Raw genomic sequence first — 26,184 nt, 5'->3', positions numbered from 1 at the left:
GTTGAAGGCCAGGAAACAGAGTGGGTGTGAATGGGCAATTTTCACAATGGAGAGAGGTGAAAAGCGGTGTGCCCCAAGGATCTGTCCTGGGACTGGTGCTCTTCAACCTCTTCATAAATGACCTGGAGACAGGGTTGAGCAGTGAAGTCGCAAAGTTTGCAGACGACACCAAACTTTTCCGAGTGGTGAAGACCAGAAGTGATTGTGAGGAGCTCCAGAAGGATCTCTCCAGACTGGCAGAATGGGCAGCAAAATGACAGATGCGCTTCAATGTCAGTAAGTGTAAAGTCATGCACATTGGGGCAAAAAATCAAAACTTTAGATATAGGCTGATGGGTTCTGAGCTGTCTGTGACAGATCAGGAGAGAGATCTTGGGGTGGTGGTGGACAGGTCGATGAAAGTGTCGACCCAATGTGTGGTGGCAGTGAAGAAGGCCAATTCTATGCTTGGGATCATTAGGAAAGGTACTGAGAACAAAACGGCTAATATTATAATGCCGTTGTACAAATCTATGGTAAGGCCACACCTGGAGTATTGTGTCCAGTTCTGGTCGCCGCATCTCAAAAAAGACATAGTGGAAATGGAAAAGGTGCAAAAGAGAGCGACTAAGATGATTACTGGGCTGGGGCACCTTCCTTATGAGGAAAGGCTATGGCGTTTGGGCCTCTTCAGCCTAGAAAAGAGACACCTGAGGGGGGACATGATTGAGACATACAAAATTATGCAGGGGATGGACAGAGTGGATAGGGAGATGCTCTTTACACTCTCACCTAATACCAGAACCAGGGGACATCTACTAAAATTGAGTGTTGGGAGAGTTAGGACAGACAAAAGAAAATATTTCTTTACTCAGCATGTAGTTGGTCTCTTTGCCACATGATGTGGTGATGGCGACTGGCATGGACGCCTATAAAAGGGGATTGGACAAGTTTCTGTAGGAAAAATCCATTATGGGTTACAAGCCATGATGTGTGTGTGCAACCTCCTGATTTTAGAAATGGGGTATGTCAGATGAAAGGGAGGGCACCAGGATGAGGTCTCTTGTTATCTGGTGTGCTCCCTGGGGCATTTGGTGGGCCGCTGTGAGATACAGGAAGCTGGACTAGATGGGCCTATGGCCTGATCCAGTGGGGCTGTTCTTATGTTCTTAACTACAATTCCCAAGAGGCCTTGCAGGTCTCTTGTTGTCTGGTGTGCTCCCTGGGGCATTTGGTGGGCCGCTGTGAGATACAGGAAGCTGGTCTAGATGGGCCTATGGCCTGATCCAGTGGGGCTGTTCTTATGTTCTTATCCAACTTGTAGTACAAACTTAGGAATGTCTACTCAAAAAGTAATTCCCAGTGTGTTCAGTGTGTCTTACTTCCAGGTAAGTGTGTGTCTAAGATTGCAGTCTAAGCCAGCTTTAGTTTTTTCGGACGGTACCTAATATTTCTTTTAAGCCAAAAGTGATGCATTGTATATGCCTGCACAATTTGTGACCTACCAAGCTGAATCATAGAGTTGGAAGGAGCCTCATAGGTCATCTAGTCCCTAGTCCAATGTAGTCCAATGTAGGCCACTAGCCTTTCTTGACAACCCCTCTGATTTTTTGTGTCAAGCATACAGCCAAAATTGCAGGATCTTGGAATCCCAAGTGGGAACTGAATATCAAACTGAAACAATATATTTGATGCCTGCATTTATGCAAGGGCAATCTCAGAATCTTTAGACATTAACCATTGAATAACTTTGCACAATAAATAGCTTTGCATCAAGTAAATAATTTTTAAAAATGCAATATAGTGACATTCTGTTTGTTCTGGCCCTGGCCTACGTGCAAGGCCAAATGATTTAGATGTGCGTTTGGGGTATGACTTATGTGTGGAGGAACAAATGTTTATACAGAAACGGAAGAAGATTGTTGCAGCTGCCTTGAAAAAGTGTCTTCACTTAGAGACGGACTTGCAGGAACCTGAGGTGTGTGGGGCACAGTTCTGGTAAATACACAGTATGATGAATTTATACTCTCTTTATATCAATACACAGGTGGGCCGTGTATCTGTGTATCCATGGATTCTGTATCCATGGCTTCAGTTATCCACCGATACGGGGAACTCCTGCAGCCCCCGCACAGCCATTTGTTTTTTCATCACAATGGAAGCGCAGGTGTTCCTTGTTTTAACTTGCCTTAGCTTGCTTAAACTGAAATCACGAGGTGCAGGTAACCAGCTTGAACACTGGAGGGAGACTCATAACATAACATTGTTAGTCTCCCTGTAGTATGCAGGCAATAGCCTAAATATTGCATCTTCTGTTTAAGCAAGTGAAAGCAAGTTAAAGGAAGAAATACCCAGGTTGCTATCATGACAACAAAAAAACAAAGATAATGGGTAGGTGGGGATGTGGGGGTTTATCTGTGGATAGGGGGACCCCCACACAGACCCCCCTACAGCCGTTATCTTTGTTTTGATGTTCTTTTTAGAAAACTGAGGCTACTAAAGATTGAACTTTGGACATGATTTATCAAAGCATGTGCCCTCCCATTGAGCTATGAACATTGAGCTACGAACCAGTCTTCTGCTCTACAGTCAAACCATTCTCCACCTGGCCCCATAGCTTGTGCTGGCTACTTGAAAATTCTCATGTGTGGATGCCAAGTTCCCATTCCAGTGTCACATTTTCACACTTCTGTCCTTCCACAGAAGAAACGTATTAGGTCAGGATTGCCCTTTAGCTAAGAATACCAGAAGAGCCATGCTGGATCAAGTTAAAGTGCTAGCTAGTTGGGAATACCGTTTCCCACAGTGGCTAATCAGTTGCTTCTAGAAAGCCCTGAAACAAGACATGCGTGCAAATAGCCCCTCCCACTGGTACCATTCCATAAGTAGTATTCCGAACCTGGAGGTATATAACCTATCAGCCAACATGACTAGTAGCTATGGATAGACAAGTCATCCATGAATTTGGCTAATCTCTTTTGATGCCATTAGGCTAGTGAACAACAAGTCCTCTTGTGGCCACGGATTCTATCAATTAATAGTTAAATAATGGTGATCTAAGATAAAATTGGTGTGGATTTTTATTTTTATTTTCCAAAAGGACCAGGGCCCCAGCTGGGTTTTACCTTTGAAATGTAGCAAACAAGATTAGGTTACAAAGCGCCCGTTTGTGTGAATGAGAAACTGTTTTTCATAAATGTTTCCGAGAATGTCCTCTACTGTTTCAACGTTCTGTTTAGAAGGGGAGAAAAGATAAGATGCTTATAAGATTTTGGTTTATTAGTCACTCCCACGGCCAGCTCCATCTCTTCCTTTGTATCACAGGATATTTTAAAAACATACACATATACCCTGGTGTTTAATGTTTTGGTTATTATTTCTTATTACCAACAGGTGCCCGTGGTGGCTATCATGGCAACAGGGGGAGGAGCCAGAGCATTCACAGCTTTACATGGCCACCTATTTGCTCTTCAAAAACAGAATCTCTTAGATTGCTTTACATATATCACTGGGTCTTCTGGCTCCACATGGTAAGGATGGTGTTTAAAAAAAGTATGCGGAAGGAAATACAACTGAAGCTTATTAAAAACATGAATGGTCTTGAAAAAATGGTTACAGAAACATTCTTCTCCCTTTCTCACAATACTAGAACCAGAGATCATCTAGCAGGGCCTCCGAGAGGAATTTTATCAGGGGGTATAAATTTTCTTTTGTGTCCCTTCCCAAAGGAGTGGGGCAGGATACAACAGAACAGGGAAGGGTGACAAAGAGTGGACAGAACAGGAGTTCTGTCCTGGGAGGAAGCAAAACAAGATGGGGGAGGGTGGTGACAGCCAGGAAAGTCTTTGGAACCCAGGTCTACTAAGCTTCCCAATGTAGTGCCCAGGTCTACCCACCTGCACAGTGTTGGCGGCTAGATACGGTAATACGGAAAACCAAACATGCTCCAAAGTCTCTCTAAAATCTTTTAAATATAGAAAATCATTGCAGTATATGGTATACTATAGTATGTAGGGTCACACTATAATGGAAAGCATCCTGTGTGTACCAAAATGTACTTCTACAACAGCTGTATTGCTGCAGCTGAGTCCCTGAGCTCCTATATACTCCTTCGTGGTTAGTAGATCCACAAGCCAAAGAGCTACTGTAGCAGATGTGACACTGAATTTCCTCCCGGATATGACACTATATTAAGGAGTGCCATGTATGCATTCCTCAGCTCATCAGACATGGCGTACGACACTGCTGCCACTGTCTGCCAAGAATCCCATGCAGTCAGTGAGTTTGGGTGAGATCAGAACATGTAAGATCCCAGGAAATTTCAGAATGTCTTAAAAGGCATAAAATGTAACTTCCGGTTTTCCTTGGAAAACCACAAGACACTTTTTTCGGCTCTATGGGCCATTACCTAAAATTAAGCTTGTGCACTACTCTAGTTCAGCTATCTTCAACCTTTTTCATCTCGTGGCACACTGATAAGGCACTAAAATTTTCAGGGTATACCATCAGTTTTGTTTTTTACAATTGACAAGATACACCATGCTGCTGGAAGGGGGCTCACATCCCCAATGGCCCCACTAATCAATTTCCTTGTCCCAAACTCCCACGGCACACCTTCAGACCACATGCGGCACACCTATGTGCTATGGCACCCTATAGTTGAAAATTACTGCTGTACTTTAGCAGAATTTAGTTCTATATTGTTGACCTGTGCAATGACTGTCCTCAACTGTCCACCTCCAAAATCACCCATTGTTTAGAAATGACCTCCAGAATCCTATTGACATGCTTCAAGCATAATGCATCTTTACCAATATGATCCACATAGTTCAGTTCAGCAATAGACAAGGCCAAAGTCCATTACCAAGCATCTTCAGCTAACAAGTATGCCTCTTGCTACAAGAAAATGGTTACACACAGGGGCTATATGGATTTTACAATACAATGGCAAAACTTGTGACATAACATATAGTAGTAGTTGGCAACCTTCAGTCTCGAAAGACTATGGTATCGCGCTCTGAATGGTGCTTCTGGAATAGCGTCTAGTGTGGCTGAAAAGGCCAATTCGGGAGTGACAATCCCTTCCACACTGGGAGCAAGTGCAGTCTGTCCCTGGTCTGTCTCCCTGGCTATGGCCCTTCCTTCTTTGCCTCTTAGCCTCAGACTGTTGGCCAAGTGTCTCTTCAAACTGGGAAAGGCCATGCTGCACAGCCTGCCTCCAAGCGGGCCGCTCAGAGGCCAGGTTTCCCACATGTTGAGGTCCACTCCTAAGGCCTTCAGATCCCTTTTGCAGATGTCCTTGTATCGCAGCTGTGGACATAACATATAACATATACACATTCATGAGACAGCTGAGGGTCACTAATGGATCACAGTACTGTTTTGGGCCTTCAGTTTCCCCAACACATGCCTAGCTGTTCTTTCTTCTTTTTGTATATTTGAGTTGGCTTTTGATTGTTGTTTGGTGGCTTATTTTTATTAACATTGTTTTGAACTGTTGTTGTTTTAAATGTTATTATCTTTATCTGGATTTCTTGTAATGTTACAAGCTGCCTTGAGCTTTCCTGTTGGGGTAGGAAAGGTGGGATAATTTTCATTTAAAAAATAAAATAAACAAACATTCATAGGAACAGGAACTCTGTCAGTTCCTGACTTTTACATGGCACTCCCAATAGTCTTTCTCTAAAAAAAAAAAAAAAAAAATTAACAGTTCCATTTCTTCTTTCCAGGACCTTATCAAATTTATATGAAAATGCTAATTGGTCACATCAGGAACTTTCAAGAGAAATTGCAGAAGCTCGTAAGAATGTCATCAAATGCAAGCTGAGCCTGCTATCCTTGAAAAACTTGGAAGAATACAGCCGTGCTTTGGAGCAGCGGCAGAAAGAAGGCCTCAAGACATTCGTTACTGATATTTGGGGACTTTTCATTGACAAAGCCTTTGGCAGTGGGGTAATATGTACCTCCCTTTCCTGAACGAAAGACAATGAAACCATGAAAATTCTGTCCAGGCACACTGGACAGTAATTAACAGCCCAATCCTTGCTAACTTCCCCTTCTTTGATGCAGTGGTGCTGGAATGGCCCCAGCTGTATCAAGCAAGGAAATGAGGCTGCTGGAGGTCTCTCCGAGGTAAGGGGACAGTTGTCCCCTTGCTCCGAGGAAAGCACCAGAAGCCACTAGGGGGCTGCACCAGCAAAAGTTCAAGCAGCCTCATGTTGGTGGATCAGGTCTGGGAGGGGGTGATAGGATATTGTGGAAGCCCCTCCCTGCACCCCTCTGCCAGCCCATGTAGAACTTACCTGCTCCAGCATCAGGCCTGTGCAGGCCTTCCTGCCATTACCACGATCAACTACGCTGTCACAACATGCTTTACTGCACTTTTGCAACAGTGTAGGCTGATGGAGCACACGTTCCGTTGGTGCAAAGTCTCAGTAAGAGTGCACCATTAAACTATTCATACGAATGATGACATGGCAGAGCCATGAGATCAGCATCATATGCTGTGATCCTGCTGCTGTGATCCTGATTCTGGCACCCACCGTGCACTATTTTTAAGTGACAAAATCTTCCATTAACTGTCATCAGAAGCTTTTTCTCACTAAAAATAGTGTGTGTGTGTGTGTGTGTGTGTGTGTGTGTGTGTGTGTGTGTGTGTGTGTGTGTTTGGGGGGGAGACGACCCATGATCAGGACTGGAGCCATAGTGAGGGAAAAGTACAAGGTAGTCTGCAGTTTAAAAAATGCCGTGCAACCTTACAACACTGTTCTATCCCTTGTCACTCCATAGCATGCAGGAGCACCAATGGACGGCACTCTGTGTGTTATGGAGGGGGTGACAAGAAGGCAAATCAGTGGTAAATAAAACAATTTTTTACTTACCTCTGGGAAGGCTGTCTGGTTGCCTAAGGGACTCCTCAAACCCCAGGCCAGCTATGTAACTGGTGTAAGTTCGAGGAGAGGAAGGGGACAAGGTGGGAAATAGGAGATAGGTTCCTGGCACAAGTCGCTGCCACCAGGACCTGCTCCTCCCTTCCTAATCCACTCCCTGCCCTTCCCTCCAAACCTGCACCTTCCCCAGACCTCCCACTCCCCACCCATGACACGTTCACTCTGCTGACTTACCTGCTATGGTGCAGCCAGGGTGAGCTATTGGCATGCGTGGGGCAACTGCTGTTCCACTGCCAGCTCCCTTGTACTCAGCAGCAGCAGCAGCAGCGCCATTCACCTTAGCCCCACTGCATCGATGACAGAAGAACACAAGTTCAATAGTCATAAATCTAGAATAGGCTTGGGCCCAGTGGCATAACTTGGGTTGACATCACCCAGCGTGGGAGGCCAGTGCGTCACTCCCATTGCTGCAAGGTTGAAAGAAAGCAACTCAAAAGACTCGGTACTCAGGAGTGAAAGTTTGCAGGCTGTTTATTTCATGGCATGCAATGGCTGCTCACGGGACTCTCATCTCAAAGCAAATGAGCATGCCCATCAATGGTGGATTTGCCCCTTTATACATTTTCAGCCTTTGTCTAAAAATCTAGACATCTCATTGGCTGAAATTTGCATCAGAGATGGACGAGAGGTGGGCAAATTATTGATTGGTTATGATTTACATTCGAGATGGGCAAGAGGTGGGATTTCCAAAAGTCAGCAGAGAGAAATATAACACAAAATACTCAAAGACAGGTGTGGAGACCGACATGACTTCATAAGTGATAAGATGTTTCTTGGCAGGCCCATCTCGTTTGTGTGGCCTGATACAGTTGCCTGGTCTCCTGTTATCTTTTACACCTGTTGCTTAACATAAACACTGTGGGGCCCAGTTTGCAAAGCCAAGGGTTTCTGTAACACAGCAAATCAGCTTTTGGTTCCTTTTAGAGCAGCCTATGATTCTTTGCTTTTTGTGACTACTGTGGCCTTTACATATGGGTTAAAGTTTGGGGGCAGGGGCTACCATGTGTTAACATGATGGACCTCCTCCCATGCACCATTGCCCTGCCCCTCCTGGGGTTTTGGCTATAACTTTGATATATATATATATATATATATATATATATATATATATATATATATATATATATATATATATATATATATATATATATAACTTTGATAAATATATATATTTAGAGTGGCCTTTTCAGCCACACTAGATGCTGTTCCAGAACCACCTTTCAGAGCGCGATACCATAGTCTTTCGAGACTGAAGGTTGCCAACTATATATATATATATATATATATATTTCAATGTGGTTTGTTTCATTGCATTCTGCATGAAATTATGCATCAGTTGATATACAACATGAAAGTATTATTCAAAAATACCAAGATTTTAAAAATTTTGACCAGTAGTGGTATCAAACTCCCCCCCCCCCCAATGTTCAACACTCAGTGCAACATCCGCACCCCCCACTCTTTGGGCCATAAGTTACATAATATAAAAGAACATTTATTCATGTGGAAAAAGAGGGAAATGAGGAAATGTATGTACCAACTCTTTCATACTGCTATATAATGAAGTGACAAATGACCACGTGGAGTGCAAGTGACAGCTCTGGAAGGGGAGGAGCAAATGGAAGTTGTCCTATTCAGGTCAGTGGAGGATAACACTATAATCATCTTCCCTCAGATGTCACCAGTTGTATTGTGAATAGGTCCTGGGAGACAACTGGAAGGAACTTTCTGTGGGTCGGTCATATGCATTTGAAATCAGGGCTTGGGGTTAAGAGAGCTTTTTTCACAATCATTTCCCTTTCTCAGCAATTGTACCTGCCCATAGAACTGCATCTCTTTGTTGTCTGAATAATGCTGTGTTTGTATAAATCATTTCTTGTTACAGAAATGCAACAGCACACTCTCAGGGCAGAAGCGTGCATTGACTCAGGGTCAAAACCCTCTGCCTATATACATGGTTCTCAATACCAGGGACAAGTACAGCCTTGAAGAATTTAAAGGTAATGTGATCCATGTTGTACTTGGGTTGAACGGGGGGGGGGGGGACTCCTTATAAGAATTGATATACCACCCAAGGTAGATACTGATTCAGGAAGACATATTGGGTTGCTGAAGGAAGTTGGTCATGACTTAGCACCATTGAAATCCATGTAACTGTTACCCTGCACATGCCTGATCTTGTCTGATCTTGGAAGCTAAGCAGGGTCAGGCCTGGTTAGTACTTGGATGGGAGACCAACTGGGAATACTGGGTGCTGTAGGCTTATACCATAGTCTTTCAAGACTGAAGGTTGCCAACCAATCCATGTGACAATGGCAGACAGTTCATGTGATTAGGTGGCACAACCCCAGCATGCCTGGAAGGGGGCAGGACACATTGAAATCCTGTAGAAGTGGGAACTGGTTGGAAGCATCCTCTGAACTGGTCCATTAGGAACAATAAGGGACAGTGGTTCATGTCATGTTTTCCCGCTTAATAATGTGCAATATTGCTTATCAGGGGCCATGATGTTATGAAGTTGTATGTTTCCCTGGTTCTGCCAGCTGCAGTCAATGAAGTAGGGTGGGAATGGGGAAATTGACTTGCAGGCCAATCTTAACAGGCTGCTGAGCCATCAGAACTTGTGGTGCAGCGTACTCTCCAGCTTTGCAAAATGCAACACGGTGTCATGCTCAACCGAGATTGTCTTGGAAACAGTGAGTGGCAGTGGTGTGACAGTGGACAAAGATGTCCTGGTGCCAGTTAGTTAGCTCAGTGAGTAGGTGGAACTAGGTGGGGAGGGGAAAGACTAGGGCAGAGGAGGTGTGGGTCAAGGGCAGGAAGGGGGCAGTGATTGATAGCAGTGGCTCCACCAATATCTTCTTCCCCTTCCCTGCCTTGATCCACCTCTCAGGTTCACTCCCTTACCTGAAAGACTCTCCCCTACAGCATGCCTTGTTAGAGAACAGCACTTCAGGGTAATCTTGCAAATAAATTTTCGCACTGTATGCCATGGTACCAAGTTCAGGTTTCCTTTTCTTTTGTGACATTCGTTTTACTTAAGAAGATAATTTAGACCAGGGGTGCTCAATAGGTGGATCGCGATCTACTGGTAGATCGCGAGACAAAATGAGTAGATCGCGGAGTGCCGACCCCCCCCCTTCATGTGCCTCTGGGAGGAAATGCCGGGAGTAAGGCCCATTGTACTCAATGGGGCTTACTCCCAGGTAAGTGTGGCTAGGATTGCAGCCTCACAGTCTAATCCTAGGCATGTCTACTCAGGAGTAAGTCCTGTTATACTCAGTGGGGCTCAAGGTACACCAACATACATTGTACACATAAATGTTATATGTTATGATGGCACGAACATTGTAAAAAAAAAACTCTGGTAGATCTCCGGGCCTGGCTGGGTTTCGAAGTAGCTCTCGAGCCAAAAAAGTGTGAGCACCCCTGATTTAGACTGTACTGCACTAACCTGGGAATAGGCTCAACTAAACATAGTGGGACTTACTTCTGAGCAAATGTATATTGTACTGTTAGATACTACAATTTGGACTATTACAAATCTAGACTCCATGACACAAGTCCTTAATTTAACTCTAAAACCTATCTTGCCATATTGTAGAATGGATGGAATTTACTCCTTTTGAGACTGGTGTGATAAAATATGGAGCCTATATTCGTTCTGAGGATTTTGGAAGCAAATTCTTTATGGGTCGGATGATGAAGAAGATTCCTGAATCCAAAATCTGCTTCATGAAAGGTGACGTAAAATTTGTACTTGTAAAAACAATGTTGAGTACAGATACAGTTTTTTGAGATACTATAATGTTTATGAAGCTCCCTCAAATCTCCATTTTTTGCTATACCAGTGTTTCTAAAACTGTGGGTCGGGACCCACGAGGTGGGTTGTGAGCCAATTTCAGGGGTCCCCCCCATTCATTTAAATATTTTATTTTTAATCTATTAGACTTGATGCTACCATGTTATGTGACTGCATTTGGGGAAATGTTACAGATTTCTACTTTTAACAAGCTATTATGCATATGCTTTTAACAATGATAGCAAATGGGACTTACCCTGGGTAAGTGTGGATAGAATTGCAACCTAGGATTATTAAAAAATGTTCCTGCTTCATGGTGTCACTTCCGATCATGACATCACTTCCGGTCTACCCTGATTCCCATTCTAAAAAGTAGATCCTGGTGCTAAAAGTCTGAGAACGACTGTCCTATACTATATAATGTTTATGAAGCCCTCCCCCCCCCCCAAAAAAAAAAAATTTCCCTTTTTTCCATATGATAATGTTTATATAATGGGTTGTAAGATGAACCTCCACCTGAAGACCCAAGACTAACAGCCCAATCCAAACTAAAACCGTGTGTGGCAATGCAACATGCACCCGTACAGGATATGCTGCATCCTATAAGTGAATTTTTGACTGCTGGAAATCTCATTGGGGTAAGGGGATGTTTGTCCCCTTACCCTGGGGTAATCCCCACCTTCCACAATGGGTCAACTTGGTCCTGCACCAGTGATATCGCTGGCGCAAATCCGTGTTGATCTGTGCAGGTGGATCAGGCATGGGTAGGGGTTTTGGATGCACTGGTGCTGCTGGTCTCACCCCTTCCCGGACTTGATGGCATCATCCAAGTTCCTAATATCTTTATATGTTCCTTATATAGTATATAAAATATGTATTGCTTTATATGTATTGCTCAGTTTAGAATTCTTGCAGGTATTGAGGCTGAGATATTTCTTTGAATGATTAAAGGAGAATTGATCCCCCCCCAAATTTTTCCAAAGTATGACAGAGACAGGGAAAGTCTGCCCTCTTGTGACAGTTAGGTGCAAATTGAGCAGAACTGCCTGTTAGAGTTACAGTTTGATCACCCACCCCAGATCGCAGCACTTGTTTTAAAGGGCAGCTGTAGAACACACCACAATACGATTGGTTTGGGGGAAAAGACTGATGTTTCAGTTTGAGAGTTGGAATATATGACCAGGTATGTTGTTTCTTTCCAGCCTCTTTGAGAATGAGCAGTACTGAGGGACTCATGCCTAATAACTTGTGTCCCTTCCTTTGTTTTTCATGGTTACTGGCAGGGCTGTCCTTAGAAGGGTGAGGGGCCTTGGGTGACTCAACCAGTTCAGGGCTCCCTATTATGGCCAGATACATATGGCCATAATAGGGGGCCCTGCACTGGTTGTGTCGTCCCAGACCCCTCACCCTTCTAGAGATGGTCCTATGTAGGTATGAATGAAGAGACAGAGGGGGCCATTAAAATATCTGCTTTAATTAAGATATACCCCAAAATTCAAATTAACAACAAATTTGAACTCATTCCCTATAAAAATAGAAACACTCTTTGTATACTGAAAATAAAAATATACTGAAAATAAAATATAAAATAAAATAAACTAACCCAACAAATAAAACAGGTAAACTAATAAATATTGAAATATAAGTGATGTATACAAAATACTATTTCAAAGCAGCAGCTTTCATAAATCTCTGCAACAGCCAGAAGATTGAAATACTATGCTTCCTCCCCCCCCCCCCAAACTTAGCCTCTTAGGAGAGATGTTTCTCTTATTTGGTAAATATAAGATCATAGGAGCCTACATGCAACAGGACTTCAGACTATGGGAATTCTGATGTGTTCTGATATGTAAAGGGCATAAGAGGTGGCAGATACAAGATCAGGGGTGCCCAAACCCCAGCCCAGGGGCCACCTGCAGCCTTCAGGGACTCCCAATGCGGCCCGCGGGGAGCCCCCAATCTCCAATGAGACTCTGGCCCTCTGGAGACTTGCTGGAGCCCATGCTTGCCCGACGCAAGTGCTCTCAGCATAAGGGTGACTGTTCAACCTTTCACATGAGCTGTGGGATGAGGGCTTCCTCCACTACTTGCTGTTTCACATTTGTGATGCAGCAGTGGCAGCAAAGGAAAGACCGACCTTGCTTTGTGCAAGGCCTTTTGTAGACCTTGAGCTATTGCAAGACCTTCATTCAGTCATAGAAGTTCCATCTCTAATATATTAATGTATGTAAATTTATTCAAATTTGAAATGTAAATTAATTCTTTTTTCCCCGGCCCTCAACACAGTGTCAGAGAGATGATGTGGCCCTCCTGCCAAAAAGTTTGGACACCCCTGTACAAGATCATTATTTGTAACAATGAGCAAAACTCTGCTGCCTTCCTTGCCTAAAGGCTCAATCCTTCACATAGTCGCCTGCAAGTAATACCTATTTTTGAGTAGACAAATATAGGATTGCCCCTCCTTGTCTCTAACTCTGCCCAGTGCTTCAGTGCTTTGCTACAGAAGTGGGCACAGACCAACCCCAGCTTTCCCTTGTACTTGTAATTATTGCTGCTTCTGAAGCAGTTTCTTGCCACAGTGCATGTTTGCTGCAGTGACATGGGGAAACAAGAAGGGAGGTACACCGCTCTGCGGGGCCCTTCCAAGTGCAGGGACCAGGGCAGCCTCCCCATTCACCCTCCCCAAGGGACAAGCCTGGTTACTGGGCTCCATTGTCGCAGGTAATTCAACAATGCGCGATGTGTTTGTAATGAATACATCAATACACCTGACAGCTAGGTGAGCATGGGTATCGTTCTCCAAAGCCATGATGAAAAAGAGCTGATTCTAGAGCAGGGGTCTCCAAACTTTTTGGCCAGAGGGCCGCATCAAACATCTGGCATGGTGTGGAGGACCGGAAAAATTTTTTAATATAAAATTTAAATAAATAAATTAGAGATGGAACATAGATGAGTGAATAAATGAATGATTAGGCTCATTCATTCAAGCTCTCTGGCCCTCAGAACACCCTTCAGACACAATCAGAGTACAGTTCTGGTCATGTTCAGTTCAGTGGGCCAGAGGCTTTCAGGGGACAAGAGGTTGGCCGTGGGCCAGAAAGAGGCTTGCTGCAGGCCGCATCTGGCCCCCAGGCCGGGGTTTGGAGACCCCTGTTCTAGAGTATCATTGACCAAATGAAGCTGCCTCTACCAAGGCCTCTAACCCAGAATGTAGTGATGGTGACTTTTCATGCTCTTAGGCAAAGGTCTTTCCCAGCCCTATGACTTGGGACCTTTAATTGGAGATGCCTGGGACTGGCCCAGGAAATTTATGTGTGCAAACATTATGCACAGGAAGGATAAAGTAGATAGAGAGATGCTCTTTACACTTTCACATAACACCAGAACAAGGGGACATCCACTAAAATTGAGTGTTGGGAGAGTTAGGACAGACAAAAGAAAATATTTCTTTACTCAGCATGTGGTCAGTCTGTGGAACTCCTTGCCACAGGATGTGGTGACGACATCTGGCCTGGATGCCTTTAAAAGGGGATTGGACAAGTTTCTGGAGAAAAAATCCATTACAGGTTACAACCCATGATGTGTATGTGCAATCTTCTGATTTTAGAAATGGTCTATGCCAGATGTAAGGGAGGGCACCAGGATACAGGTCTCTTATTATCTGGTGTGCTCCCTGGGGCATTTGGTGGGCTGCTGTGAGATACAGGAAGCTGGACTAGATGGGCCTATGACCTGATCCAGTGGGGCTGTTCTTATGTTCTTAAACATGCAGCCTGCCGCTGACCTCCTCACAATAGACATCTTGTATTGGAGCTTCCCTTGGAAACTCCTCAAAAGTATGGGCTGCCATTTAATTGGAGTTGATAAATGTCTGATAACCAGATTCCTGGCATGCACCTATCTTACAAAGATCTGAATAATATCTTTTCCTAGGTATATGGAGCAATGTGTTTTCTTATAACCTGCTGGATTCCTCCCATGCATGTGATACTTGCGGAGAAAACATTTGGCACAAACGTACCTGGGACAGTGTAACTGATATTGGTTAGTCATTTTTAATTTTGGTTTTAGATTTGACAGAATGTACCTTATCTGGCCCTGTACCGTAGCATCCATTCAACGGACATTATGTAGCAGTGTGATGTGTAATAGTCAATTTGTCCCTTGCTAGCATTATACCATCATGGTATGTCCTAAATCAGTGTTTCTGGATTGGGATCCACTAGGTGGGTCAACAGCCAATTTCAGGTGGGTCACGTTGCACTTAGTGCAGACACAATTGGAAGTATGGGGAAATGGTATGCTGGAAAAGGGGAGGGCTGTGTGGTTATTTTGCTTGTGTAAAGGTTGTAAATAGGCTTTTTTTCCCTTTCTGAGTCACTTTGCTATTGGAAAATGACTGAGAAGTAAGCAAATTTATTGCTGCATTCTCAGAAAAGCAGCAGGCTCTAGCATCACAATGACAACACTTCCTGCTCGATGATGTCACTTCCGGTCATGACATGGACAGATTGTCATTCTAAAAAGTGGGCTCCGGTGCTAAAAAGTTTGAGAACCACTGTCCTAGATAGGGAACATTAGCTCTGCTGCCCTCATTCATCCCACACATCTCATTTTCCTTCAACTGATTCTGTCCAGTTGCCTCCAGTGGTAGTAGGGAGCTCTTTTCTCATAGGGAGAAGCAGAGTGGGGACTAAGCATGGCAGGGCAGGGAACGGGGCAGGAGGGTTGCGGGACTGGCGGAGATCAGCTTCATCAGAACCTGAGCCCCATGTTGGACCATGCGGCCTGACATGGGTCTCCTTGATTATGTGCTGGCTCAAGATCTGCTGCAGAATTGAGTAGCTCCATTACACAGCAACTTCCTTTCCCCCTGCCCAACACACACAGGATAACATGGCAGCCATTTTTGGCACTGTGGCAGTCCTGCACACTGGGTAGCTCAGGATTGGGCTGCCCACCAGCTCACTCATCTCTAAAGGTCTCTCAGACACCGTCCAAGAGGCCCACAAATAAGACATGAAGGCACCAGATCTCCCCCATTGTCCCTAGCACTTGGTGTTCCTCGTTTTTCCTCTTAATTTGGAACCTTTATTTATCTGCCATGTAGAAATGGAACCTCTGTATTTGAAGACAATACATCTATTTCACTGTTTGAAATTGTGTATTCCAAGCCTTTGTTTAATTTGTTTTCCTGAAGACAGGTAATGATGTTAAAATCCATTTAACTCCTACTTTTCCCAAGCTGAGCACCAGATCACTTGGATCTTGATTGTCCCTAATTATATTTGTCATGACCATGAATCATAACAAAGATTTTTAAAAAATTCTCCATCATACATCAGTCTTTAATTTTGTTCTTCCTACAAATGAATGCTTCAGCTAATTTCTTCTAATTATAATTTCTTCTGATCTGCAGAGGCAAATCCACTTCAGCCACCAAGACCACATGAATTGAATACTCGCCTGATTGTTCCTGATTGTAAATCTACTCAGCTCCTTCGCAAAGTCATCACAGAGCGCATCACTACTTCTAAAATCTACAATTTCCTGAAGGGATTCCAATTACACAATGGGTATCTCGATAATAAAAACTTTGCTTTATGGAAAGGTAAGCAGTTCAGGAATTCAGGCTATATGAATGATAGTTAACCCTGGAGAAGACTGAATGAGTTTCTGATTAAAGTTAGATAGAGAAATTTGTATGATAATAAATCAGAATAAATATCCTGCAATTTTTATTTTGTATAAATCTGTTTCTGAAATAAGCAACACTGAAATTAGCAACATAAATGGTGTGATGTCTAAACTAAGGGTCAAACTAGGTATGCACCCAGCAACCCAATCCTAACATGCCTTAGAGCAGGGGTCTCCAATCCCCGGCCCGGGGGCCAGATGTGGCTCGCAGCAAGCCTCTTTCCGACTCGCGGCCAATCTCTTGTCCCCTGAAAGCCTCTGGCCCACTGAACTGAACATGACCAGAACTGTGCTCTGATTGTGTCTGGAGGGTGTTCTGAGGGCCAGAGAGGTTGAATAAATGAGCCCATTCATTCATTTATTCACTCATCTATGTTCCATCTCTAATTAATTTATTTAAATTTTATATTTAAAAATTTTTTCTGGCCTTGGACCCACACCAGATATTTGATGTGGCCCTCTGGCCAAAATGTTTGGAGACACCTACCTTAGAGGAAGCAGGCTGGCAGGCCTGTACTGCATCCAGAGCAGGGCTGGGCTGGGTTGCAGCACAACTCTGAATAAGGGGAATGCATTCCCTTTACCCCGTGTTGTGTGGCAGCTGCGAGGGGCTACTTGGTTCTGTGCCACCTAAAGAAGTGATGCAGATTTGAGCGGCCCGGTGGAAGGCCAGGACGCCCGGGTAGGGGGTTAGGATCCAGCATAAGTGCTGGATCCCGGCTCCATCTCCCTCCTGGGCCCAGTCTTCCCTCCAACCTGCCCACCGTTCACCCTCCCCCATCCCAGAACACACCCAAAGCACCCTACCCCTGCCCTCCCCAGACCCCCATGCTGGCCTGACTCAGCTAGTGCGAACTCACCGACCTTCTGACGCAGCAGCACTAGATTCAACCTCACGACTCCTGAGGTGGTGCTAAAGTGCCTAATGGCATCTTTGTGACACCTCTGGGCTGGTGCAAGGGAATTATGTGGGCCCAATGGCGCATCTGGATTGCATTTTTTAAGTGTGGAATGTTGCCCAATGATTAGGTGATTGTTTAAATCAATACTGGGGAAGGCATGAAATGTTGCAAAAATGTGGTGAGAGTAGGGGACCTTTAGTACTTTGTCCCCTTTAATTCAAACCCTATTGTGTGGTGCATTATTGAAAGACCAAAAGGATAAGTTAATCAAAAGGATGAGGAAAAGGTAAAGGCCTTGAACAAGATAAGTTGATTGAAATGGCATCAGATAACACTGCTTTAAACAGTACAGTGCTAACAAGAACGTTTGTTTTTCAGATACAGTACTAGCAACTTTTCCTAACGAGCTGACAGCAACCTCAGAAAACCTGTCCTTGACAGACACTGCAGCCTATATTGACACCAGCTACCCCCCTCTCATGAGGCCGGAAAGGAAGGTGGATGTTATTCTGCATCTCAATTATTCTACAGGATCACAGACAGCGGTGAGATGAATTGCAACGTAACACCTGTGTGTTTTGAATTGCCACTTTCAGCTTTTATGCTTACAAACTCAAGAGAAAAATATGAAGACTAGTGTCCTTATGTTCTGAGCACCACTTGAAGGCTGCATGGATTCTTCTTCATACTGTTACATAATGTATTCACTAACTTTGCTACATGGATTGCCTCATTTTATGAAGGGTTTTCACATCCGTGCCAGTAGATATATGAGTGAACGATACATGTGGTGAGGTGTTCTACATGGTAACCATGTATGATCACTGTATACAGTAACTTTCATGTGGAATCTTCTTTGATTCCCCATGAGGAAGTCATGTGGGAAGCCCTGAGTCCCCATGTGGAAACCATAACAACCTATAACCCAGCCTTTAGTTGGTCCCAAATGTGTGCTTTTAAAAAAGCAAGTCCTGATAATTTTGGCTTAAATGATTTTTGGTTTTCTGTTCCTTTTTGTAGCTGTCTCCCTTGACCTGTCCTCTCAAGCCTTCACTCACTATTTTTGGTTTCAATGGTCCACACCCCCCCCCCCAAATTGAGATGTAGATCTTTGTCTTTATTTCTTTTTTTCTATTTTAAGAAATTTATACCCCACTTTTCCCATGCCAAAGCAAATGGCCAAGGCGGCCTACAAAGCTTTATAGTCAAGTACAGAGTATCATAACAAGTAAAAACATCAAACAAGGCAGAAAAAACATTAATTTTAACATTATGTGGTTAAAAAAAGAAAATTACCAGATGCAATTCTGAAGTTGACAATAGATTTTAAAGACTTAACAATTTGTAAAGCTTTCAATAGATTGAATTAACTCTTGGTATGCATAAGATGTCTTTTGGGCCTTGGAGATATAACAGGGCACTAATCAGCTATGAAGAATATCCAGTTATCCTGGGCTATGGTCCCATTGTTTCCCTTTCCACTGCCTGCTTTTGGCTTTGATCTCAGTCCAGTTTGCTTTCCTAACTCCTCATGTTTTCTTTCTTTCTTTCTTTCTTTCTTTTTGTTGCTGTGGCCCTTTGAATTGTGAACCAAACTATGTTTTGCCCTAGATTCCATGATTCCATTCTTGTGATAATTAGAAAAGGCATTTAGAATAAGACGGCTAATATTGTAATGCTGTTGTACAAATCGATCGTAAGGCCACACCTGGAGTACTGCATCCAGTTCTGGTCTCCACATCTCAAAAAGGATAGAGTGGAGATGGAAAAGTGCGAAAGAGAGCAACCAAAATGATTACTGGGCTGGGGCACCTTCCCTATGAGGAAAGGCTACAATGTTTGGGTCTCTTCAGTCTAGAAAAGAGGCGCCTGATGGGGGGGGACATGATTGAAACATACAAAATCATGCAGGGGATGAACAAAGTGGATAGAGAGATGCTCTTTTCCCTCTCACATAACACCAGAACCAGGGGACATCCACGAAAGTTGAGTGTTAGGAGAGTTAGGACAGACAGAAGAAAATATTTCTTTACCCAGGGTGTAATTAGTTTGTGGAGCTCTTTGCCACAAGAAGTAGTTATGGCATCTTGCCTGGATGCCTTTAAGAGAGGATTGGACAAATTTCTGGAGGAGAAGTTCATTATGGGTTACAACTCATAGTAGGCATGTGCAAGCTCTTGGTTTTAGAGGCAGGCTGCCTCTGATTGCCAGATGCAGGGGAGGGCACCGGGATGCAGGTTGTGTCAGTTGTCTTGTGTGCTCCCTGAAGCATTTGGTGGGCCACTGTGAGATACAGGAAGCTGGACTAGATGGGCCTATGGCCTGATCCAACCAGATTTAGGCTTTTTTATAGTCCTAGGGCTGCACTGTGCCAGCTAGTTCTTGATAATAATCATGGAGTAGCGCAGTAGTCCTCAATGCTACGTCTTTTCCGTAATAGTTCTTGCTTCCTTGATCCTCCTGTTCATCTTCCCTTAATCGTCATGCACTTCACTTACTCCATTTTTTCTTATCAAGCAATTGAGAGCTGGTGCAGCATCTGAATTGTGGATCAAGAAGTCTATGATTCAAATCTTGCATTTGCCATGAACTCACTAGGTGACCTTAGAGCTGCTACTATTGTTCAGTCTCATCTCTCCATTTGTGATGTGGTGAGAATGACACCAGCATATTTTGGAAGGTGGTTGTAAGGATCAAGATAATGTATGTGGATCACTTACTGAAGTCCTGCTGAAGTCCTAAAGTGCTGCAAAGAAATCATCATCACTGAGCTGCATGAAATCCTTTGTCTCTGCTGGAGAGAAGGTGGAGTACCTCAAGACATGAGGGATGCAAACATCATCACGCTGTACAAGAACAAAGGCGACAGGTAGCAACAACTACCGTGGCATCTCTCTCCTTAGCGTTGTAGGAAAGTTGTTTGCCCGAGTTGCACTAAAGAGGCTCCAGGTACTTGCAGAGAGCATTTATCCAGAGTCACAGCGTGGATTCCGAGCCAACAGGTCCACCACTGATATGGTATTCTCCCTTAGACAACTGCAGGAGAAATGCAGGGAACAACGACAGCCACTCTTTATAGCCTTCATAGATCTCACGAAGGCTTTCGACCTGGTCAGCAGGGATGGCCTCTTCAAGATTCTCCCCAAGATTGGATGTCCACCCAGGCTCCTCAGCATCATCAGATCCTTCCACAAGGACATGAAGGGCACTGTTGTCTTTGATGGCTCCACATCACACCCCTTTGACATCCGAAGCGGCGTGAAGCAGGGCTGTGTTCTTGCACCAACCTTGTTTGGGATCTTCTTCGCTGTCCTGCTGAAGCAGGCCTTTGGAACTACAACAGAAGGCATCTATCTCCGGACCAGATCAGATGGAAAGCTCTTCAACCTCTCCAGACTGAGAGCAAAGTCCAAAGTCCAGCTGAAATGTCTGCGTGACTTACTCTTTGCCGACAATGCAGCTATCACTACCCACTCTGCCAAAGATCTCCAGCAGCTCATGGATCGTTTTAGCAAGGCCTGCCAAGATTTTGGACTGACAATCAGCCTGAAGAAAACACAGGTCATGGTTCAGGATGTGGACTTACCTCCCTGCATTACAATCTCTGCACATGAACTGGAGGTTGTCCATGACTTTGTGTACCTTGGCTCAACGATCTCCGACACTCTTTCTCTCGATACCGAGCTAAACAAACACATCGGTAAAGCAGCTACCACGTTTTCCAGACTCACAAAGAGAGTCTGGTCCAACAAGAAGCTAACGGAACATACCAAGATCCAGGTCTACAGAGCTTGCGTCCTGAGTACACTTCTGTACTGCAGCGAGTCATGGACTCTTCACTCACAACAGGAGAGGAAACTGAATGCTTTCCACATGCGCTGCCTCCGACGTATTCTCGGCATCACCTGGCAGGACAAAGTTTCAAACAACACAGTCCTGGAACGTGCTGGAATCCCTAGCATGTATGCACTACTGAAACAGAGACGCCTGCGTTGGCTCGGTCATGTCGTGAGAATGGATGATGGCCGGATCCCAAAGGATCTCCTGTATGGAGAACTCGTGCAAGGAAAGTGCCCTACAGGTAGACCACAGCTGCGATACAAGGACATCTGCAAGAGGGATCTGAAGGCCTTAGGAGTGGACCTCAACAAGTGGGAAACCCTGGCCTCTGAGCGGCCCGCTTGGAGGCAGGCTGTGCAACATGGCCTTTCCCAGTTTGAAGAGACACTTGGCCAACAGTCTGAGGCTAAGAGGCAAAGAAGGAAGGCCCATAGCCAGGGAGACAGGCCAGGGACAGACTGCACTTGCTCCCAGTGTGGAAGGGATTGTCACTCCCGAATCGGCTTTTTCAGCCACACTAGACGCTGTTCCAGAACCACCTTTCAGAGCGCGATACCATAGTCTTTCGAGACTGAAGGTTGCCAACTATGTACTATGTGGATCACTTGGAACACTTTCAAGCGGCATATAAATACTATGGGCACAATCTTGATCCAGTGCAGTTGCAAAGCACTTGCACAGAGGATTCCTGCAGGCTCAACCGAACCATGTCCCTGTTCCCCTCCGCCACTCCCCGCATAGATGCACATGCAGGCGGCACAATATGTTGTCACGGAGAATGGGAAATACATGCATGCTGTCATACTCCCGTGCAGCCCTCCATTGGTGCAAATGTCTAGTTTCAATTCATTGGGCAGGTCACAAACCACTAAAATATGTATTTTAAAACAAACTATACTGAGTATGAATAAAGACATAGCACACAGTCTTACCTCTGTTTTTGTTTTGTCCTATGATAATCCAGCCATTAGAAGAAGCCTCCAGGTACTTTTTAAAGCAAGGAATTCCGTTCCCCCGTATAGATTTGAGTAATCTTAAGGAAAGGGATCTGAAGGAGTGCTATGTCTTTGAAGATGCCAAGAGTTCAAGAGCACCCATTGTGGTTTTCTTCCCTTTAGTAAATGACACCTTCAGAAAATATAAAGCACCAGGTAAGTTATAAACAGTGTATTCATATTCATGGCTCCAACAAGCTTTTTATTATCATAACTCATTGCTGATTACACAGAACAAACCCAGACACTGGCATAATTATCACAACTAATCCTCCTACTAAACCATCCTGCATTTTTGGCACTCATATAAATCTCTTCTTAATCCTTCCTTAGTATGATGATTTTGGAACTGAACGGGTGCATATAAACTGAACCATGTAAGCTATTGCAAATAAATAAAATATTATGATTATTTAAAGCTCAAATATTCTTCCACTAGGTAATTTCTCGTTGTGTGCCCTTCTCTTTGGGTCTTTGACATTCTTCAGTGGAGATCCTGGCCCTGGTACTGCCCGGGCCATGACCGCAGGCTTCCATCCCGTCCCGTCCCCCCCACTGGCAGGCTGCCACCCTCTGCCTCCCTTCAGGAGACTCAGGGAGGCATGCACACCCTCCCCAACCCTCCAAAGGCCTTGTAAAGGCCTCAGAGAGCCGAAAAACACCACTTCCAGTTTCATGGAGGAAACGAGAAGTGACGTTTTTATGCCCTTAGAAGGCCTTCTGAGGGGTGGGGAAGCCTCCCCAGTCCTCATTAGCCTTCTAAGGTAGTGGTTCCCAAACATTTTCAACTGGTGTCTCCCTGGACCTATTGGGCTATTGGCCAGGACTACCCTTTAGAGCTACAATAATACACATTGTATAGGACAATAGGTTTTTCATGAGAATTCCACAGCCCCCCTGGCTGTTTTCTGCGACTCCACAGAGAGCCACAGCTCACAGTTGGGAACCTCTGTTCTAAGGGCTTAAAAATGTCACTTGTTGTTTCCTCCATGAAACTGAAAGTGATTTTTTTTTGGCCCCCCAAGACCTTTACAGGGTCTTCTGAGGGTTGGGGAGGCTTCCTGCTCCCCATATAGGCAAAAGACCCTGACTGCCATGGAGGGGGCACCGTGGTGGAAGGTGGCACGGTGCTGCCCTCCCAGCTTGGCACATAGGACATTTGTCACCTTTGCCCCTCCCAGGTACTACCACTGACATTCTTTAGAAGAGATTACAGTAATTGTGAGTCATGGAAGGAGAGCAGATGTTTCTACTCTAGAATTCTGCCGTGCACCCTGACTTGTCCTTTTTGTTTGTTGAACTGTTTTGCAGGTGTGCAACGCAGTCCCTCTGAAATGAAATATGGTGAAGTTGATGTGACTGGTCCCCATTCACCTTATGCAATACAACATCTTCAGTACACCGCGGAAAATTTTGATAAACTGGTGGAACTGACAAGCTACAACATCCAGAATAATAAATACTTGATCCTCCAGGCTTTGCAAAGAGCAACAGAGCGGAAAAAATGGCAGAAGAGATAGGCAGTGCCTAAACATGTTCCAAGGATTGGTGTAGCACTGCTTTTGCTGTTAGGAAAGGACATACTCCTTACGAACTGGGCAAGGAGGCACCTTTCAAAGTGGTGTCCTCTTATATTTAGCAGGGGGAGAGCAACTGTCCCTCTTCATCCCAACATGGCCTCTTTTCTATTGGCTGTTACTGGTCTCTCTTCTGAATATTTTTAGATTGTGAGCCCTTTGGAGACAGGGACCTATTTACTGATTTATTTTTCTATGTAAACCGCTTTATGAATGACTCCTGTTGAAAAGCAATATAAATATTCTTAATAATAATGATAATGATAATGATAATGATAATGATGATGATGATGATGATGATGATGATGATGATGATGATGATGATGATAATAATAATAATAATAATAATAATAATACTGAAATTGCAACTATGCTCCACTTGTGTAAGAATTCTGGAATGACGTAAAAATATGGTGAGAGCACATACCTGAGAAGGTAGTAGAAAATGAGCAGGTCAGCATCTTGTGGGATGTCAAAATCCAGACAGATAAAAAATAGGAACACAATACACCACAAATAACTGTGGATGAGAAGAAACAAGTGATGCTTATTGATGTGGCCATTCCAGAGATAATCAAATTGAGGAGAAACAATTGGAAGAAGATCACAAAATACAAAGAACTGGAAATTGAAACGCAGCTTATTTTGGGGGCAGGAGAAGCAGCTCTATTGTCATTGGTATACTAGGTGCAATGCTGAAGACCCTTAAGAAATATCTGGTCAATATAGGCATTGACAAAATAACATTTGAACAACTGTTCATTTCTAGATAGCTGAAGTTTCCAATTACTACCACATCTGTCCTCTTTGAAAACTTGGCTCTTTGCTCCAGGAGAGCATTGCCCAGGTCTTCCTTATGGCTTGGCAGCTGTAACAGACCTTCAGAGGTATTTTATCATCAAGTTCACACTCTTTTATTTTTACTCCAATGCTCTTACCTGGCCTTTCACCTTCCTGGATTTCCTCATAGACGCAAACTTCCTTAACAGGTACCACTACTCCTCACCATTCCTGTTTTGTTTCTTCCGCTTGAGTATGTTGTATACTATGGTTAATTCATTCTAGGTGTGCATCTCATCCCATCCGTTTGCAATAATACCTATGAGATCATACAGACCTCCCTGTAGCAACAGTGCTAGTTGATCTTGTTTGTTCTCCATGCTTCGTGCGTTGGTATAGTATAGAGCAGTGGTTCTCAAACTTTGAGGGATCTTTACTCCCTCAGTAAGTTCTTGCGGGAAGGGGGGGTAAGGCAGTGATGTGATCCCCAGGAGGGATCCCCAGGAGGGATGCTAAGGAGGGGGCAAGGGGGTTGCTTTGCACTTACTTTCAGAAGGCAGGGCTGCAGCAGGCTGCAGGAGATGCAGGGAGTCCTACACAGCCCTGCACTGCGCTCCCCGAGGCTTGGAACATTTGCTAAAAGTGGGCACAAAGCACCTCCTGCCAATCAGAAGTGCTTTGCGTCCGCTTTTAGTGAAAGTTCCAAGCCTCGGGGAGCGACTTTGATTGAAGCCCTTCCGTAACAAACTGGTGTTGAAATGCAAGATTGGCTGGAACAGGAGTCACTATTTGCAAATGGAGAAATATTCAGTCATACTGCATAAATTCTTCCTCTTGGGGGATGTTTCTGCTTATTACTATTCATATATAACTCCGTGGAACATAAGGTGACCTAATGTGAGCTAAACATAATGTACATAAACATAAGCATGATGAACATAATGTAGGCTAAAGTTTCAGGCATTGCCTTGATTCACTGGGCTGAGTGAGAAGCTATTTCTCACTTCTGTTGTTATGTAAATGGATTAGCAGATTACCTGACTTGCTTCAGGCTTTATTACTACTTTTCTTAGCAACGCTGAATGTTATGCCACCTCTTATGGGGCTTATCTGGGGTTTGCTGGCAACCTCCCCTGGCAACAGGCCTCTTATCCTCCCTTGTCTTATGGGGAGGTTGCTCTTCGCCTTGGGGTTACCTAGCTCCTGTGGTGAAGGACAAAATTTGGAGGGGCAAATGTGTTGACCTGTTCAGCATGCTGTATAGGGAACCTGAGTGTCGCCATCATAGTGGAACCTGTCCACAATCAAGAGACCACCCACAAACAGAAGATCAAAACTGGATCAACTGGCTATACAGTTACACCATCTTCGGTGGTTTGGTCATGCAGGCCAACTACACAGGGGCCCCATCCTTTTAAAATATTTAAATATTTCACCAGATCATTAGGAGCTTTATGGGGTCAGGATGGATGTCTTATAATGAGCATTTTGGGATAAGAGCAGCTCAGGATCCCCTTCTGAGCTGGGAGATGCCAGGGGAAGCTGTGGGACCAGCTTGTGGTACCTTCCAGGTTCTTGCAAGGAGATTGTTCAGGCAGTAGGCATATTATTGCCTGCATCATGCTGGGGAACACCAATAGTCAGTCCATGGGACACTGGGTT

At 44.3% G+C, this 26,184-nt stretch overlaps 1 protein-coding gene across 1 annotated transcript in view; it reads left to right on the top strand.

Moving 5' to 3' along the window:
- The window catches only part of LOC136641276 (cytosolic phospholipase A2 epsilon-like), a 47,153-nt gene extending 23,468 nt beyond the window's left edge, over positions 1-23,685 (top strand). Inside the window, exons 10-19 of the mRNA XM_066617019.1 lie at positions 1,822-1,957; positions 3,373-3,509; positions 5,709-5,931; positions 8,815-8,929; positions 10,534-10,671; positions 14,665-14,775; positions 16,151-16,342; positions 17,709-17,875; positions 22,135-22,321; positions 23,477-23,685. Coding sequence (XP_066473116.1) covers positions 1,822-1,957; positions 3,373-3,509; positions 5,709-5,931; positions 8,815-8,929; positions 10,534-10,671; positions 14,665-14,775; positions 16,151-16,342; positions 17,709-17,875; positions 22,135-22,321; positions 23,477-23,685 — 1,615 coding nt within the window. The remainder of the gene's footprint in view (positions 1-1,821; positions 1,958-3,372; positions 3,510-5,708; positions 5,932-8,814; positions 8,930-10,533; positions 10,672-14,664; positions 14,776-16,150; positions 16,343-17,708; positions 17,876-22,134; positions 22,322-23,476) is intronic.
- The last annotated feature ends 2,499 nt before the right edge of the window (positions 23,686-26,184 follow it).

Source organism: Tiliqua scincoides, chromosome 1 (assembly GCF_035046505.1).
Source record: "Tiliqua scincoides isolate rTilSci1 chromosome 1, rTilSci1.hap2, whole genome shotgun sequence".
Lineage (NCBI taxonomy): Eukaryota > Metazoa > Chordata > Lepidosauria > Squamata > Scincidae > Tiliqua > Tiliqua scincoides.
The sequence above is the reverse complement of the archived record's forward strand: the minus strand, read 5'-3'. Positions and strand labels throughout refer to the sequence as shown.